The 20015-nt window shown below is 39.3% G+C and overlaps 1 protein-coding gene across 1 annotated transcript; it reads right to left on the bottom strand.

The window, feature by feature from the left end:
- Positions 1-2411: 2411 nt before the first annotated feature.
- LOC121319212 (prostacyclin synthase-like) lies at positions 2412-19499 on the bottom strand. Its single transcript, XM_041256413.1, has 10 exons — positions 19311-19499; positions 16166-16289; positions 14860-15038; positions 14248-14391; positions 13135-13289; positions 12405-12586; positions 8234-8414; positions 6841-7022; positions 4767-4918; positions 2412-3251 (listed from the first exon to the last, which is right to left on the bottom strand). Exons 1-10 carry the CDS (start codon positions 19379-19381, stop codon positions 3089-3091), a joined length of 1533 nt encoding a protein of 510 aa, XP_041112347.1. The 5' UTR covers positions 19382-19499; the 3' UTR covers positions 2412-3088.
- Between the last annotated feature and the right edge of the window lie 516 nt (positions 19500-20015).

The following is a 20015-nucleotide window of genomic DNA, read 5'->3' as shown; positions in this document are numbered from 1 at the left end:
TGCGTGATTATACATGACGGATTGTTTATATCCACACATAAGACTCAGGCAATGCTTGGCCTCTTACTGTTTGTAATTCATTAAAGTTGGTAGTTACTAGGTTTCCATTGCAGCATGACAACAGTAAAGTGCAGCAAGCTTCAAACGTCATTGCCACCCCCCTTACTGTCTGATGGTGTTTGTAATCATTCACAATGGTTCTGGGTTTTCCAGTACTGAGTTGTGGTCATTCTTTCTCTAAATCTGCCAGTGTTCCGTCCTTTTTTGCGTCTCAGCAGTTTTGTCTTCTTTTTTCTAAATGACGCTTACTGCGTCAGAAAAAGCCCCCAACTTAAATAATTTTAATTTATTGGAACTTAAGGAAGTCCATTAACTACACCAGTCTCGAATCAGCAGTTTTGAAAGAAACACATTCTAAAACATGATAGCTGTTACTAGTGTGGGTTTAGAGGAAGTTTCCATTTTCTCTGCCTTTTTCACAGGATATATGTTACACTTTCACTTCCTGGGTCATTTCCCCTTAGCAGTGTCTTCTGGGTCATGTGACTGGCTGAAAGCATGTCAGTCAATAGCAGGAGTAGCTGGTTGGTTATTGACCAGAAAAAAGCCATTAAAGAGTTGGGAAAATATCACCTTACAGGTGATGAAGAAGCAAGTGTAAGATAGTGCATGTTTTAAATATAAACACATGTTTACAATAACAGGTTTGTCTGTAACAATTGACATTGGAGACCTATATAATGAATGGAAGTACACAGGCTGTAACAGTTATGGAATTATTTTGTTAGCTAGTCATTGATAGATTCAAGCATGTCAAGCATTGATTTGAAACACTGAAAAAAGACTTCTAATCAGAACAACTGACATTGGAATTTGTTAAGTTTCTTTTGGTATTTCTAAATGTGAATGTTAATAGTTATGGATGATCAATCAGTCAATCAATGTTTATTTTATATAGCACCTTTCATAGTGGAACACCATCACAAAGCGCTTTACAAGATGGGGTGACATTACATTAATGTTTTGTACTACTTTTAGAAAACAACATATAATGCTAAACTGAAGTCGCAAGCCCTTTAAGTGTTAAGTTTGAAATATGTAATATTGTAATTAACTAATTGTTGAAATGATTGTTGTGTAATAAAGTGGTATTCACTTTTCTGCTGAATTGTTCTGACTGATTTAATTGACGAATCAACAGTTTTCTGTGGCTTTTCTAGCACAAACTGTGGATTTATCAACAATATATCTGCCTTCTCTTCAAAGCCACTTTTTGTTAGAAGAGTCGTAGAATGAATCAATTCAAAGATGAAGCTCTTCATCCAGTTTGTACCGTGAGATTATAAAGCAGGTCAGAGCCCAGGATGAGGGAGTCCTTCAGCACACAAAGCACAGTGGAAAGCATTGCCGGTGTAGCAGCTGTCACTGTCACCCCCATCCTGAGAATACTTTATGGCAGTAAATGCTTTTGGAAAGCAACAGCAAGCACACCAGATGCTTCCACGGATCTTCAGTTTCTAGAGCCAGTTTATAATACAATGAAATGTTCCGTGTACTGTCATGACAATCCCATTGACTTCCATTGTAGCTTCTGCAGAAAATTGATAAATATTAAGGCCATCATCTGCAGTCCCAAGTGCATCAAGCCTCTTTTCAAGTGGTTGTAGCTAACCAAGTAATTTAATCATTTCTACCATTTCCCATATAGGTTCCCAAGTGTGCAGTTTTGAAAGAAACACGTAGTATAACAAACACCTGTTTGCATTTTAAAACTGGTAATACCCCAAGTAAAAGAGAGTTCTCAGTTTGCTTGCTTTCCCATCCATGAAATCTGCTACTGCTTCACTTCCTGAGTCATTTTACCTCAGCGGTGCCTATTTTTGAAAGGAGAAAAAAAAATACCAAACTACTAGCAAACAAATAAATACTGTAGTTGAAGGTCTCTTAAGCATTTTTAAATTGTTTCTCAGTTTTTTTGTTGTACATTAAAAAAAAAATAGGAGTTAACTAAAGACTGCAGTAAATGCTTTGAAAATATAGCCCTATAGTTCTTATAAATGTATAAAACCCATTAGAAATCATCTTTCTTACACTGTAGTAGTTATGTACATACATGTAAGCAATCAGTTGAGTGCTTTCTCTTAAGCAGAGGGAACACAAAGCCACATTTTCAGCAACAGTAGCTGAAACCTGGTTCTAGGAGACTGGGAGACCTAGTTTGAGGCAACTTCTGTCTTTCCTGGTGTGCCATGCAGTGGCCTGAAACCTAGTCTCCTGAAAAGTGCCAGTGAACAAAGTGGCTATGTGTTCCTTCAGTGCTCTCAAAATGTCCCCTTATTCATGTCATACATAATAGAGTTTGCAGAGTTTGGAGTGAAAGAGTTATAAATAGATACAAACCAGAGGGAGCATTTAAAATAAGAGGCGCGACTAATTGGGTTCTGCGAGTTAGAGAGCACACCTCCTAGAGTGCAAGTTTAATCATTTTTACATACATGTATTTTGTGTGTTTCTTCACCTCAACAGTACAAACGGCACATGACTAGAAGGGTAACAGATATGTACAAAACATATATGACAAATATCAGAGTATAACAAAATAAATTATTAAAATATAAAATATAAAAATACTTTACAAATACCACATTCAAGAAGTCATAGGGTCTGCTTGCCAAAAGCTGTGCTAAAAATATGTGTTACCTTCAATTGTATGCTTAAAATGCAAAGTGTGTCCTGTCTTGATCAAGCAAGTTACATTGTTAAATACAACATGCCTGACATGGTACAATAGATTTTCTATTGACTTGTGGATGCACATATAACTTTATTAGCCTGGCTGAGATATTCAAGGTTAGCTTCCAAGTACTGAGAGCAGACCCAAGAGTGCAAAAGAAAGACTGGCTGAATATTTTTTAAATATGATTACAGTCCATGACTAGCTTTATAATGTCTTACACAAGCTAACAATAATCAATACACTTTAATACATTGTGATAGAGGACCTATTCGAAACTAAATCAGGTATGACTAGGGTCCCATGCACAGCACCAGCATATAGAAAACATGCAGGATGCTCTCTGGACTGTCTCTAGGCAGTGCTGTGTCCGAAGTTTCTCAGCCTGTACTGAATCTCAACGTCTCCCTTTGGCTGAAGCATTCCGAATCCATAGCGGCTCACATCAATGTCAGGGACTGGAGCTTCTGGATCACACAACTCCAACTCAAATGAGGTGAGAACCATGAACAGGAACCTAGAAGGAACACGAAACAGCTTTCACCAAAGGTTTTAAACAAAGGTTTATAGACCCCTTTGTTTTTGGACCAAGTTAGTGGCAGTTAGAGCTGCACAAGCTGCTGATTCGGATCAAGCTCTCCGCCATTGAGGCTCATTGGTGTTGATTGGGCTAATGTACCATTAATAGTGAAACAAGTGAAGACGCAGCTGCTTGGATTTGTATGGATCGCTGTTCTCCACAGAGTCTAAGAAATGGTACATTAGCCCAATCAACACCAATGACCCTCAGCTGGTTGTCAGCGATTGATTTCTGTGGAGCGCTCAATCTGTATAATCTGTTTGTGCAGCACCAGTGACATTGCTTGTTCCTGTGCTACAGGCAATAAGACCCCTCTTGATTCCACGCAGGAAATTGACACAGGTGTGAGCCTCCAGCGGGGTTCAATGATTAAGATGGAATGATGAGAAACTCAAGTCAAGTAGACAAGCATATCTTCTTACTTCGTTTCATATGGTTTCACTTCGTAATTCGTACTGTGTTTTGAAGTTATGGATTATTCAATTACTTGTAACACATGAAGCGAATCTAAAGCGTTGTGTCTGAAAAAAACATCAGCAGCAAAAGATACTTGTGAGAAAACAGTGTGCTAATGCTGAAGAAGAAAATGCCGAAGTCTGTTAGTTTAACATAATGGTTCACAGCAGACCTGCACTTCTAACGGCAGTCTTAATTTGGAAGCATCTGCTAGGTTAGCGATTGCCATTTGAATCAAGCTCTGTTTTCATTCTCATGTATTTCTAATGATGTTGTATGAGGGAGGCTGGCCTGCAGACTCATTCTCATGTATTTCTAATGCTGCTGTATGAGGGAGGCTGGTCTGCAGACTCATTCTCATGTATTTCCAATGCTGCTGTATGAGGGAGGCTGGTCTGCAGACTCATTCTCATGTATTTCCAATGCTGCTGTATGAGGGAGGCTGGCCTGCAGACTCATTCTCATGTATTTCTAATGCTGCTGTATGAGGGAGGCTGGCCTGCAGACTCATTCTCATGTATTTCTAATGCTGCTGTATGAGGGAGGCTGGCCTGCAGACTCATTCTCTTGAATTTCCAATGCTGCTGTATGAGGGAGGCTGGCCTGCAGACTCATTCTCATGTATTTCCAATGCTGCTGTATGAGGGAGGCTGGCCTGCAGGCTCATTCTCTTGAATTTCCAATGCTGCTGTATGAGGGAGGCTGGCCTGCAGACTCATTCTCATGTATTTCCAATACTGCTGTATGAGGGAGGCTGGTCTGCAGGCTCATTCTCATGTATTTCTAATGCTGCTGTATGAGGGAGGCTGGTCTGAGAGTCAGATGTCCTGTTGCGTGGTTAAACAAGGACAGCTCTTTCACCCTCCTCTTGACAGAACTTACTATGCTGGTTGGAAACACAGGCTGGCTCATGCATTCTTTAACACACTTGGCACTGGCTTGTTGTCAACAGTGCTCCTTGTATTCAAAGTTCTCTTTTCCTCTCTGAAAACTTACTGTTTGATGCTATTGATTGCAAAGAACCTTCCCACGCACATGTGACTGCCTGCTCCCCACGGCATGTTGTAGTACTTCAGCTTTGACCCATCTTTATAGAAGTCTTTCTTCTCCGTCCCATCGGGATTGAGAAATCTATCGTATTTAAATTTCTGGGAAAAAACACAGATGGGGTTAATTTTAGCATTTCAGACAGAAAACTGATAAAACCCCTTGTGAAATATCTTCAGTGGCAATGCAGCAGTTGCACTAAAGGGCCATGCAATGGTTCTTACTGAGTTTAACCATAATGGCATGAGGGTGCCATTGGTAGAATGGTGCCACAGTAGAAACAATTTCCTATTTTGTGTTGGCATTGAGCAAATCACCACACTGGTAATCCATTCCAGTACTATATCAGAACCACACAGCATTCTAGCGTATCTATAGCACTCTAGATATGGGCCTTCAGATTTTCTTTGTTGGTAATGCTATAGTCTGATAACGGCTCTGTCAGAATATTCTGGGCTAAACCCTGAATGTTTCTTGAATGTTTTAAATTGGTATCTGCAGTTCCTTCCTGTGTAACAGGCTTTACACTTTGGTTCAAAGTTGCCCATTTTATGTTAATTCAGTAGATGGAAAAATATTTGAAATACGACACTAGAGATAAATGGCTGCATCCTGACTGCTGTAGGTCCCATAGTCTGAATCTGATACACCACTGGAGTCAGTTTGAACTTCAACACATCAAGGAATTACTGTAAGTACATGGAAGCAGCAATAACTTTTCATCTATAGTACTGACTTTGAAATATGTACATTTTAAAATACAAGCAAAGAACCAAATCTGAAGAAAAGGGGGACAAGTGATAACATTGCTAACGCTAATGCAAGCCAAGAACAAGGCTTGTTAGCACTTGTTTAAACACTTTTGTTATACTGTAAAGCAACCTCATTTTAAGCCAGCAGTAACTTTATCCATTCCAGATGTCTATTACCTGCTAATGAAGATTGCGGAGATGAGCATGTACCTAGTGTCCCGTGAGCTGGTGACGTACCTCTTTAAAATGATGATCTAATGATTGTTAACATGCCCACTTTGCCAAGTGTAAATAATAATTAACTAGGCACCAACTGGAGCTTCATCTACTGAAAACAAACAACTTGCAGATAATTGAAATTCTCCCTGATGGCTGCCCGAGAAGGAATGTCAATATGTTTCATTAACTGGCTTGGGAGTGAATATGGCAGGCTTAGCTAATTTACAATAATGAGAAATACTGGTTGATTGACCTAAATAGATTAAATAGAAACAGATCATTTAATTACACAGCCTTTATTGGTTTGGACAGTAAATTCCATATGTCATATCCCTTTATAAGCTTTCTTGCTTATAAATGGATATGACATGTTACAGTGCTCCTCCTTTACAATGCTGCAGTCAGGGTCTATAGTTAACTATAACGAGTTAGTGTTAGTGTAATGGCATTATGGGGCAAATGGGAGCCATGACTGTACCACCTTATAACCTGTTCTGCAGTATAACGGACCACCTTATGAAGGGCAGCACTGTTTTATAGCGAAGAGATTGACATTTTTTCCAGGTCACAGTGAAGTCATGCAAAAGTGGGTTGAATCCAGCTCAGGCCAAGTTGCCAATCTTTATTGGGAACCCACAGGGAACACTGCATTGGCCTTTGCGCTCCTTTAAAAGTGGCTTTTTAAAAAGAAAAAACATAACTGTGATAAATCTAACAGATGTTGATGTGCTATGCAGTGTTAGCATTAATAATTGCACACCGTTATTTTAGATTCTGTTAGTACATTTTAAAAGTTGCTACAAGGCAGCAGCCACATAATTAAAATGTGATTCATTGAATCTAAGTTTGTACCCAATCCCGGGTAACTGTGTAAATAAACTCATTACACTCAAGGTTGGATTATTTTTGTGATATTTCACTAGATTGCTCGTTACAGTATCAGTAAATGAATGCTAGTCACTGTGCCAACTGTCAGATATCATCGCAAGGTCCACTCACTAAGATGTATAACGTATAACCTGGCAATTCTAAAAACAGAACTATCTAGTTACCTGGGGCTCATGGTGGATTTCGGGGTCCATCTGGGGGCTCAGATAGGGGAAGAGAAAGATGCGGTCCCCCTTCCTCATGTTGTACTGCCTGCCGTCAGCAAGGCACAGCGGCATGTCCTGAAGGATTTCTCTGGTTATAAAGGGGGCTGCTGTCAACCGCAGGGTCTCATGCAACATGCTGTCTGTGTGAAGAGACTCCAATCAGTGCACTGTACTATTAAAAAACAGCAACACATGTTCTTCTCTGACCTAAAACAAAATCTGTCTGCTGTGTCTCTTATGTTAGTTTTATTAACTCATCAGCCACTAGGGAGAAATCCATTAAATGTTCACTAACAACATGGAAAGCTTCAAGGGAGAGGAGGAAGCTTGTGCCCCTGCAGCAATAACAGCCTTAGGTAATGTAAACAAACTGGTAAGCCAACAAAATGTGCTTTCTGATGTAGGCACAGAAGGCTATGGAAGAATGCAAACATTCCCCTAGACATGGCCTCACTGCTCACTGCACCCATGCAGTTATCAGGGGGGCTGAAGATCAGTTTGTGACCTCCGTTCCTGCACTGAAGCCAATCTCCACTTTTCACCTCCTGCCAAACCTAATCAAGAGGTATTATTGAGCTACTGCTCCAAGGGGCCCAGCCTCGGAAGTGTATATATTTCATACGCTCCAGCTAAAGAAAGGAGAGAAATGGAATAGGGGCATCCCTCCACTCTGTCACACTGAAGCAATCTTGACAGTAACGGTTTCTTCTCAGAGCAGTGTCAGTGATGAATACATTGAAACATGTCAGTTTAATTAGAGGGAGGTGTGTCTGTTCCTAATATAGCGGAAGCATTTTAACACAGCGCCAATGCTTGCAGTCTGATCTATTGAGAATCTGTGTCAAATTCATATCTTTTGCATAAGGGCTGAGATCTGGATTGGTTTTGCTTTAAACCGCGTTTGCAGGTGTTTGATTATTCATAAAAGTTTCATACTGGTTTTGTAACATTTTACATTCAGAACCTAAACATTATAATCAAATCCCCTAGCTTTGCAAATGTATTCATGACCTATGATCCACTCGCCCTACATAAAGTGGGTGAGAATAGTGTGCAACTATTCAGCAACAGCCATGGGAAAGCAGAAGAGTCTTGGTGAATCAGAAGAAGAGGTTTTGACAACTTCAGCAAGCCAGCATTACTCAAATGTTCACTTTCTTGATGTGCTGATCTGAACAGTTTTTAATAATGCAGCGATGCTGGTGATTACAGCGTGGAGTGGATGTCTTTTCAAATCTAAAAGAGCGGTTCCAAAATCCCAGGCTTTTGCGGTCATCTAACGTGGGTTAACGATCGCTCGACTGACTTGAACCGTGAGGTTTATAACAATAATAATAACACACAAGTTTACCAAAAACTGGAGTGTTATCCAGCATTTCTTGGGTGACGCTGTGCAGTCGAGGATGTAGATGCTGTCCTTGCTCTCTTGACCCCTGCAGGATTTTATTAAACTCATTTTTCAAGGCTGACATGGCTTCAGAGTTCTTCAACAGGAACACCAGCAACCAGAAAGCAGCAGGGCCAGCATTCCCCTGAAACAGGAGGAAGGGAAATGAACCGACTGAAAAAACTATCTGCTAACTTCAGCTACCTTTAACAGAATCCATTTAGCACAAGCTTATTGTGATTGTTACAAAATAATCCTGCATGTCATTTTCCATGCATTTTTAAAAAGGGGTGGCATCTGGTACTACGCTGCAGAGAGTCTTGCACTTTCTTTGTCATTTCACCTGGAAAGTGAAATTATCCCCACCTATTCACTGCGGATTTCCTGTTATTAATCAACCAGCTGCTGCATCTAGTGACTGACATGCTTTGCAGCCAGCAGAAATTCTCGACCCCATAGAAACTGCTGAACTGAAATCATTTCTGAAGTACCATTTCTCGAGGATAAAGCAATCACATTTTAGTTTACTAAGTGTAGTGTCAGTATCAGTGTAGTAACAGATGTATCATTTTAAAGTCAAAATACATGTTAAGATGTCATATTTTCTTTTGAAACGGCACATTTGAGACCTTTCTATTGGATGGCATTGCAGAATGTACTGTATACTATGCAATACCACAGTTTTTGTATGCGTTGCTCAATGGGGGGAGAAAACAGCAGAACCTTGAGATTTTTCTATTGTTGTGTACTTTGTAAAGCTGACAAACCTTCTGTCTTATACATGCATACATCTTTGAGTTCTCCGTTCAAAGTTATGAGTACAGGATAAGCTGAAAACAGTTCCTCATTCCTCAAGAATGTACCACTGCATCGATTATACTAACACCTCTGAATATCCTGTTTTAACCTGGCTTGTTATGTGCAGCACTCCCCTTACTAAAGTATCCCATAGTAAAAGCACAGCAAAGTGTAATAAACCACAGAGGAAGCATGGTAAAGCATGACTAAAAAAAAAACATGGAAACAACAGTAAGCTATGGTAAGTGCACAGTATAGCCAGGAGAAAACATAGGAAAACAAAAATGACCAAGCAGATTTACAATGGAAAACTAGAACGGTCTTGTGCCCTACTGTCACAGAAAGACCCTCAATCTCTGGTATTTACAGAACAGTGCAGTATTGGATGGTATTTATTTAAAGATAAAGGGGATGTATTATATGTTTTTGATGAGGTTTGCTGGAATTGGGAAAGTAATACAAATAATCACAATAATTCAATAATCTGAGCACCCCATGGTCCCAATTACTTTAGATAAAATAGGTTTTATTGCACTACAAACAAGGCAATGAAACCTAGTCAGCCTACTACTCAGGCAAGCAAAGCCAATAGCACTGAATTCAAAAGCAAGATATACTGCAGTCCACTGCAGGTTCTTAGTGCTTTAAATGGGATTCTCGTCCTGATAAGCTTGCACTTGGATGCTGCTAAAAGTGACAGAAATGTGACGTGATCACATGCTGATGGCACTACGCAGAAATGTACAAGCTGAAGTGACGCTGTCCCTGCCACGCTACCCAAACCCAGCACTTCAGCAACCCTCTGCGTCTCTGATCACTTCAAGGTCTGACTCGAATGACCACTGGCGAGATTAAAACAGGCCAATCTGTTTCTCAAGCAATAGCCCATTCATATTTAAAGCACCGTTTTCAGTGCGCTGAAGCCTGGCTGGAAAACAGTTTCATGTGCTGTCGTGAATTATATTACTTTAAAAATGTGGTATAAATATTTAAATATACAGGATTAATGCATGTCTGCTTTTCAGGTCTTTGTGTGTAGACATAGCAAAGGCATATGCTTTTTCTAGCCTTTAGAATTCCATTATAAGCCACACCTAGTCAAAATGCTTGCAGGGCCATTACGGTTATGAACAGGTCTGGCTATTATCGTTATTGTCCTGTTTTGTTGTAGTAATTAACTCTGTCTGCTGTCCTTAGTAGGATCAACATTGAGGAGTATTCTCTACCAAATACTGTTGTACTTTCAGATAATTTTCAAAGTGAAGAAAGTCTATGAGAAATTAAAGTCAACTGCTTTAAATACACACACACAAAATGAGAGCTATCAGTAACATGAAAAAGTAGGTAGTCACAATTTACACCTACTGAATACACACAAATCCAAGTGTCACATAAAGACATTCTGATATTACCAATAATGTGTGCAAAGAATGGCTGTACCAAGTTTTATTATACTTAATTAAGCCCTTTTCTCTCCCTTTCCAATTGGACAGGCACTTTTCATTTGAAAAGTTGATTGACATACAGGAGTGAGCAAATGTATCAGAACACCTCAAGATTTATCATTTATATCGTTTTATATACCTGCCTGCATGAAAACCTCTGGGTGTGAACATTTACATTTTTTTGGTCAGTATTCAATACTATAAAAACAGAACTCACGTGTAAAAAGTGTTAGACCACTTTGTGCTTTAATTAGGCATCTTAAACAACTTCTTAAAAGTCTTGTGCATTTTATCATTTGTGGCTATGTTCCTTTTCTCTTATTTTAAATTGCATCAATTGAATTAGACAATCGCTAATTCATCTATTTTGACAATTTTTCTAGATTTTCAGTTCCAGTGGTTTAGCATATGCACAACAAATGAAAACAACAGAAGCAATGGGATGCTCTAATACATGTGCACGCTGCTGTATTATAGACAGAAGCAATGGGGTGTTCTAATACATGTGCACACTGCTATTATATACAGAAGCAATGGGGTGTTCTAATACATGTGCACACTGCTGTATTATATACAGAAGCAATGGAGTGTTCTAATACATGTGCACACTGCTGTATTATATACAGAAGCAATGGGGTGTTCTAATACATGTGCACACTGCTGTATTATATACACAAGCAATGGGGTGTTCTAATACATGTGTACACTGCTGTATAACTACAGAAGCAATTGGGTGTTCTAATACATGTGCACACTGCTGTATTATATACAGAAGCAATGGAGTGTTCTAATACATGTGCACACTGCTGTATTATATACAGAAGCAATGGGGTGTTCTAATACATGTGCACACTGCTGTATTATATACAGAAGCAATGGGGTGTTCTAATACATGTGTACACTGCTGAACTACAGAAGCAATGGGGTGTTCTAATACATGTACACCCTGCTGAACTACAGAAGCAATGGGGTGTTCTAATACATGTGCACACTGCTGTATTACACAGAGAAGCAATGGGGTGTTCTAATACATGTGCACACTGCTGTATTATCTACAGAAGCAATGGGGTGTTTAATGCATGTGAACACTGCTGTATATTAACACACGCCAGCCAGTGAGATGCACCCGCAGTGAGGGGTAATAGGGGGCTCAGTGAAGAATGAACAGTGAAGAGTGACCCAGCCCCTGGGGTCTGTACCTAAGGCAGGTTTAGACAGGGACAGTTTTTTCTTTTCTAAGTCACAGGAAGTAAAATGTGATAAACTGTGAAACGGAAATGGTAGGAGACAGGCTGTCATCTCCAATTCAAGCCATCTGGTAAAGATTCACACCCCTGGGGAAAAGAGACACCTTGGCCAGGGAAACAAAGCCGTCCTCATTGTGTTGCAAGGCTCCATTTGGTGGCCATGAGAGTGAATTGGTATCTAAAATTCAGAGCTTGAATTGATGTAAGTGTAAATGTATTTCTATTCCTGGAGAGCCCGTGTCGCTCCTGGCTTTTGTTCCAGCTGTACCCGAAATTAATTAATTGGACCAATTAAGCTTCTAATAAGCACTTAATGGGTCCAATTAAGTTCTAAACAGTCAGATCTGAATGCCAGCACTACTAAAATCATTCAGAAAGAACTCTTATAATGACAACTAGGACCTGTAACAGTGCAAGCAAGCTTTTTTTTTTTTTTTTCATTCTTTTGTGTTATAGAAAACTCCACATAGGTTTTTTTTTTTATTTTATTGGTTTGAATGTTTGTGGTATTAAGCTGTGACTGTATTCAGACGAAATGAACAGACTCCATGTGCTGGAGGTGTAGCGGTTGTCTACTCCTGCTCTGGACAGCATGTGATAGTATGACACGTAGACTTGATCAGAATGACTGAGAGAAACAGGTACCTGTGTTGCCCAAAGCTGCAACAGCATGGCTCGGCTCTGCATTTCCTCATCGAGTCCTTTCTCTACCAGGTGGCGCCGGTAACTCTCCAGCCAGGAGCTTCTGTTTCGTTTGCTGACGAGTTTCATTGTGGACAGCAGCTCCCAGAGGACCTCCTTTACACCCTGGGCTTCCTTCTTCTCCGCTGTTAGGAAAACAATTACAGGGATACTGGTGAATACCGGACATATGTCAGCTGAACCAGTCATAATATTTTGCTCCCTATAATATACAAAACTTGGTTACTTATATCAAGTGTCTGTATATTTGTTGGTATTGACATTATGTGGTTAAATACTTAATTCACTTTCAATTGCATAACTTTTAATTCCAATGTATATATTGTTTTTATTATTGGTTCAAAATAATAATACAAAAATCCAAAATATGTTTAGTAAAGAAAATCTTTATCATTAGTACTGACACCCATCTGGCGTACCTGTACACTGCTTCTAGACTGAATGTACAGTCTGACAGTTCTACTGCCTTTTGCAAGCATTACTACACAGATCTACCCCTTAGAACAAAGTGACCTGCTGTATAAACAGAATGCAGACTGGTTTCCAGTGACAGATCAAACTTTCTTCCAGTTGTGAATCAAAGCCTGTGTTGCTAACCTGTGGCTTTGCCATTTGCTACTTGCTAGTCTACAGCAGGCCTTTTCTCACTGAGATCTAGTGTGCTTTTTTTTACCAGATGTCAAGGTTGTTCGTGCAATTTTCATGAGGAGCTTGTCAAACTTCCTGAACTCTCTGTAGATGTCTGCAGAATGGCTCCTGTCTCTGGATTTCTCTGGCTGGCTGCCACTCTGCTCTGATTCACTGCCGTACAGAGTGAGGTATCCGGCCCTAGGGGGAGACAAAGAAACTATTTGTAAATGTGCTGAGAACGATTTGGAGCAAAACACGGTCAACCTTGCACTTAAACAAAACTCTGATGGGATTCTCCAAGTTTGATATTTTATTAACTTAATATTCAGTGCAACTGCACTGTTGATTACAAAATGAGACACCATGTGTATTGATGCCTACCATTTGGAAGAGAAGGGGACCATGGAAAAGGTCCTTGTGGTCCCTAAGCCACCCTAACCACTATGAAGGTTTCCTATATATAGTAAAAGAATGGCAGAGTGCATTAAGCATAGTGTAAAGATGGTAAAGCACAGGTAAGCACTGTAAAGCCCTGAGGAGGTATGGTAAAGCATTTTAAAAAATTTTTTAAGTCAAACCATCGTAAACTATGATAAATACACAGCAACTTTCATAGGGGCCAATATACAAAACAATCAACCCCATTGGACAAGTATCCCTATTTAAGAGGAGTGAACCAACCTATTGCCTTACCTCATTTTTGCTTTCTTAACGTTATTACTAGTCACTTTATTATGCCAATAATCTTGTGGTTGTGATTGTTTTGTTGTTTTTACTTTTTTCAGGATATGCACTCATTTTACATAGAATGCCAGATAAACATCTGAATCCTGGTACCTTTGCTGTAGGTCACAGGGTTCGATCGAGTTCGACACATGACTCGACTAGGTACCAGGAAACAGGAGCAGCAACTCGAACTCTGTCTTTGACATCCTGTATCTGAATTTACCAAATTGATGTATAATAATTTAAGCAAAAACTCAGAAGATCTTAAACATGACAAAAGCGGGATCAGTATTGCTGAAGCTGATAAGATGTCAGGAAATTGGTTTGATAACCTTGGTGAGCGCTCCTTTAAAAGGTTCAATTAGCAGATCTTTGAAAGCAGCAGTTGAAGCACACTGTAATTGCTGTGGGTGTCTGTGGAATTCCCTACCTGAACAGAGTGCTGTAGCAGAAATTAAAGAGTCCGTCTCGCCTCCACGTCCTCCCCAGTCCATTGCTCTCAGGCAGCAGCATAGTGTCGAGGTTTGACTGCATCACTGTGCTCAGACTGTGCAGGGGTTTACCCTGGAAGTATCTGCCAGAAAGAAGAGAATAAAAAACAGTCCTTCAGACGTGAGGAACGCTGTCAGAGCAGAGGACTGGGAGGTGTACTAGCAAAGGGCACGCAATCTTTGATATAAAAACAAATGAAAGCGCTAACATTTTCTTTGTTTTTTTATTGTGTCTGTTTGAATGAGTTCAGGAACTGCTCTTCAGTTCTAGTTGCCTGTCAAACATGTAATACAGTCTTTGCACAGTATTAGCAAGCAACATCGCCATCTAGTGAATAGCTGTTTATTACCAGAAAGACTAAAGAAAACAGATGAAAGATTACTTACTTCTTTAAAGGCACCAATCCAGCCTATGTTACATATTTTTGCAGCAACTAAAACAGAAAAGCAGCTCCTGATCTCTGGAGAAAGCACCTTGACACAGACTTAATCATTGCCATTGTAGTGCCACAAGTGTACTGAAGACCATGTGGTAGGGAAGTAGTACTTACAGCTTCATCATAGCCTTCTCTGTGCTGGGCTCATAGTCGGGTAGCCTCAGATTGAATATTCTGTCCATTAGCAGACAAGCGTATTTACTGAAGTTGAATTTGGAACTGGACTCCCTAACAACTGCATCGTAGGATTTGGGATCAAGGAGGACGGTAATATATCGTCCAGCCACACGCACCTAAATAATGCAAAAAAAAATAAATCACCTTGGCTGTTCAATAACTGACTGTTTATTAGTTTATTGGAGATATTTTTAACCCAAGCGATATGTTCTCCTTACCTAGCCTAAAGTATAAATCTCACATACAGTATAAAGTTATATTTGACTTTCCAGTAACATATCGCATAACAATAAATACATATTGCATAGAAATTATAGAAAGGTAGCAGCTTCAACAGGCTAATGGTATATTTATATGATAAACAAGGGTAGAGTGTTTACTCCTATCATTAGTTAACTTTGCCAATAGTTAAATATTCAGTCAAAACGATGGTTGTCAAATAGAGGTAGACTTCAGCCTTTGTGTTTATACAGTAAAGCATATATGTTAATAAGGTTTGTATAGTTTACATTCTAAGAGAGTCTTCAATAAATGTCTAGCTTTTGAAAGGAGAAAATTCCACGTAGGGATGGGAAATAAGACTCAGCAGTTTGATCCATTCCTGGTTTTACTATGAGTTACACCTGAGTTTGTTACTTATATTCCATGACTAATCAAGCTCATAGTAAAACCTGGAATGGGTGAAACTGCTTTGCAATAGGAGTCTTATTTCCACCCCGAACAGTGACGAATCTGAACACTGCCACTGCATCTAACAATGGGCTTATTTTGTGCACTTCTATCTGTCAGGGCTCCATATAACTTCAAGGAGCAGCTGGTTTTTTAAATTTTATTATTATTGATTTAAATGCTGCCAGTATTAATATCTGCCACTGTGTAGATCAATTGATTCCACCCCTTGAATTACATTCCTTAGTTGGAGGTAGTTTTATAAATTATAAATCAGGAAGCTGCTTTCAGCTAAACAAAGCATCAGATTTCAGAATATTCCAGAAAATCTTTTTCTTAAAACGTTGTAATATTTAGAATAATGTAAACTTCTAAATTAGCCCTTTGGTTGACAGCTTTGCATTCCTCTTGCCCACGACTCCTTAAGAAATCAACTGTACATATAAACCAAAAAACAACTGTGCTAAATTGAAAACTGGGATTACCACTCGTTAGAGATCCCAATTCTGCACGTTTGCACCCCAGCAGCATATATTTTTAAAATGCCGTCCCCAGTGCTTGCGCTGTGCCTTACCGTGAAAATGTCTCCATGTTTGCTCTTCATGCGACTTAAAAATTTAGCAGCATCTTTTCCAAACTCTAAGGCATGCCCAAGCCATGGTATACAGCCTTTATCTAAAGGTGGCTCATTCGCTAATCTGCAATAAATACAAAACATACACATAGCCAAAAGTTTTTCATCACAGAATTTTAGGATTGAGACATAATTAAAAAAAAAAAAGACATAATTTAGATCTTTTTTTAATATCATGCAATCAAAGAAACTACAAAACCATACCCTCCAGCTGTATCGATTTAGGCTGTACAATACCTAATTTCTAACTTTGGTATGAATCCCCACAAATTGATTGTGTGTCCTGAATTTTGAGCTTCATCTGAAGGGCTTGTTTTATTTATTTTTTCTGCACTGTCCTGCCAGGCCACTACAGGCATGCGGGCGCTAGCGTCACATCCCCATGGTACTTATTGCCTGCTTGGCAGATAGTTAGCAGACAGCATTGGTAGAGACACTCCATTCAAAGATATTACAGAATTTGTTTGGTTAATTTCCGAAGAGAAGCAGTAGTACTCAGAACCACATTCATGGCTTGTTCCATTACTGCATATGTAAGGTAAGAATTCTTAACATTATTACACGTGGGCCTGGGTGCTGGAGATTAAACAAATAAGCAAAAAAAATAAAAAAATGCTTATTGAAAAACGTAATTGCAGCTGGCAAATCACTATTGGTAATAAAGAGGAATGAACCAACATTAAAAATTATAAAAACTCAGCAGGCTACCAATGTTCAGTACTGCTGTAATCCTATAACAATTCATTTTTCATATGATGTATCCCAACAACAACAAAAATAATACAAATTAAGAAGACAGGCAAGGCTCTTCAGCATGATGGAATTTCAGGACAGAGCACTGAGCTCAGGGTTAAGAAGAGGCAAGGCTCTTCAGCATGATGAATTTCAGGACAGAGCACTGAGCTCAGGGTTAAGAAGACAGGGAAGGCTCTTCAGCATGATGGAATTTCAGGACAGAGCACTGAGCTCAGGGTTAAGAAGACAGGGAAGGCTCTTCGGCATGATGGAATTTCAGGACAGAGCACTGAGCTCAGGGTTAAGAAGAGGCAAGGCTCTTCAGCATGATGGAATTTCAGGACAGAGCACTGAGCTCAGGGTTAAGAAGACAGGGAAGGCTCTTCAGCATGATGGAATTTCAGGACAGAGCACTGAGCTCAGGGTTAAGAAGACAGGGAAGGCTCTTCGGCATGATGGAATTTCAGGACAGAGCACTGAGCTCAGGGTTAAGAAGAGGCAAGGCTCTTCAGCATGATGGAATTTCAGGACAGAGCACTGAGCTCAGGGTTAAGAAGAGGCAAGGCTCTTCAGCATGATGGAATTTCAGGACAGAGCACTGAGCTCAGGGTTAAGAAGACAGGGAAGGCTCTTCAGCATGATGGAATTTCAGGACAGAGCACTGAGCTCAGGGTTAAGAAGACAGGGAAGGCTCTTCGGCATGATGGAATTTCAGGACAGAGCACTGAGCTCAGGGTTAAGAAGAGGCAAGGCTCTTCAGCATGATGGAATTTCAGGACAGAGCACTGAGCTCAGGGTTAAGAAGACAGGGAAGGCTCTTTGGCATGATGGAATTTGTTAGTGAGATTTTGTGAGAATGTTGAAGGGTATGCAAAACAATATTGCAAAAGTCTACCAGAAGCCATAATAGTACATGTAGTACACAATTGTATGTTAGATTTGACCTAAGGGTAATAATTACTGTATTCTTTATTTGGCTGTTATTTGAATTTGATCTTACTTTCTACTGGTTTTACTTTACTTATTACTGCTCTTATGTGTAATGTGACACATAAGAGCAGTATGTGTCATATCTGATCATTTCATTTTGGCCCGTTACAACCTTTGTCCGTTTTTCAGGGAACACAAAAAAGATCCAATGTCAAAAATACATAGCTGAAAAGACTGTGTTTTAAAATAAGTAGGCTTCCATTTACATGTACTGTAGTTGGTTTTGGTGGTACAGTACTATATAATCAAATAAATTGTAACATTAAGAGATGGGCTTTGCATCAGAAAACTGAAGTCTGAAATCGCTTGTGACGGTAAGTGCATCACTTTATTACACACACACACACACACACATATCCGTGTGTGTGCGTGTGTGTGTGTGTGTGTGTGTGTGTGTGTGTGTGTGTGTATTCATGTTATTCTTAATACAAGGACGGTAAAACCTGAATAATGTGAGTGTCGCATAGATAGTGCTGACTAATTCTAAAGTGTGATGCAAAACGTTTGCCCATAGACAGACAGACAGACCTTTTGTGTGCCTGTGTATTAAACCCACGCAGTTTAAGTTTACAACACACCTTCAATTAGTTTACAAACTGGTTTCGGAGGTAACAGTGACGGTCATTTTTCAAATCGCTAACTCTTCCAATACAGGAGCATCCTTTACAAAACAGGATTGTCTTAGTAATGAGTATCTTCCACGTTGCTATGGGTTACTGACATGGAGACTTTCCGCCAATAAGAGAAAAGGTGGCTCTCCCAAGTCTTTCAGCAGTGTCTACTGTATCTTAAAACTACTGTACACATGTATTTGAGAACTTTGTGACATATTGTTATCCATTCATTAGGTAAAATAAAGAAATAAAACAACCCCGCACTGCACGTTAAAACAGCCAAATAATGCAATACTTAACACATCTAAATATATAACAATACTAATTATAGATGTATTCAACATGCCCCATCGTTTACAGCAAGTTAAAAAGCACAGTTGATTTAATGTAGAGTAAAGTAAACGTGTGATAATTACAGCCCAGAGGACAATAGTACAGAAAGTTAGTTAACATGATCCCGCTAGGTTGTACTGGGGGTGTTTGTATTGGATGGATGTTTCTAACGCACTTGTTTCAATTACTAAATGTTCATCTTGAAATTGAAGTTTTAATAAGTCCATTCCCTTGACCGTATCGACCGTGAACATGTAGCTACTCCTAATGTGAACTGGGAAATGTCACATTCACAATAAATGTGTTATTAACAACAGCGTGATGAGGAATGTATAGTGAGCATATCAACATACACATAGTTTAATTCATCCTCTGCAAATCATGTCAAATGAAACATTGTGAATGTAACTTACCTCGTTCTACCTCTGAAGATTAAAATGAGAATTAAAGGTACTGGCAAAATTAAAAGCACGGTCCAAATCATTATTTCCTTTAGTCAGGAGTGTATTTCTATATTCCTGTCTTTAACTCTAGGTCTCTGTCTTCTTGAACTCGAAGGTAAAGTGTAAAGCAATCTTGGAGGTGAGTGAATTGCTTTGTGCTGCTGTTTGCTAGAATATATCTGCGGGAAGCACGTGAGTTTATGAGCAATGTCAACAGAGGCGTGTCTTTTTTATGTTTTTTTTTCTCACACAGGCAGTAGTTACCGTAATTAATCACCTGTCTCATATTCAATGCAATTATTTGTTGAATAACACCGTGTAACAATTTTTTTACGATTATTGATTTGCAAATCGTCAATCTCGAAACACTACTAACTTCTAAATCTTTTGTGGTCATTTTTGTATTACTTTAGTATAAATACATGTTAATTTGGATTAATATGTTGTTTTTTCTGACTTTATGTGAACGAAAAGACACAAAAGCGCCCGTTTTCTCATTGGAAATAGTGATATTTTGAAATTTACCTGTCCTGGTCACAAAAGCAAAGTTTGTGGGGAATAATAGCCATTTTCTATACTTTTGAGGCATAAGCAATTAGGAAATAACACTTACTACCCAGGAACAAAAATTGTGTTACATAGTGTAATCAGTAGCCTTCAACAATACGCGCCATT

Source organism: Polyodon spathula, chromosome 8 (assembly GCF_017654505.1).
Source record: "Polyodon spathula isolate WHYD16114869_AA chromosome 8, ASM1765450v1, whole genome shotgun sequence".
NCBI classification, from domain to species: Eukaryota; Metazoa; Chordata; class Actinopteri; order Acipenseriformes; family Polyodontidae; genus Polyodon; species Polyodon spathula.
The sequence above is the reverse complement of the archived record's forward strand: the minus strand, read 5'-3'. Positions and strand labels throughout refer to the sequence as shown.

Bases quoted from the DNA above. Each gene is read 5' to 3' on its own strand.
- LOC121319212 (XM_041256413.1), bottom strand. From the start codon at position 19,381: ATGATTTGGACCGTGCTTTTAATTTTGCCAGTACCTTTAATTCTCATT. The intron at 7,023-8,233 runs GTAAACTTGTGT...CTCTTCACACAG, and splicing joins GGATAACACTCCAGTTTTTG to ACAGCATGTTGCATGAGACC. The intron at 3,252-4,766 runs GTAAGTTTTCAG...TGTTCCTTCTAG, and splicing joins GCAATCAATAGCATCAAACA to GTTCCTGTTCATGGTTCTCA.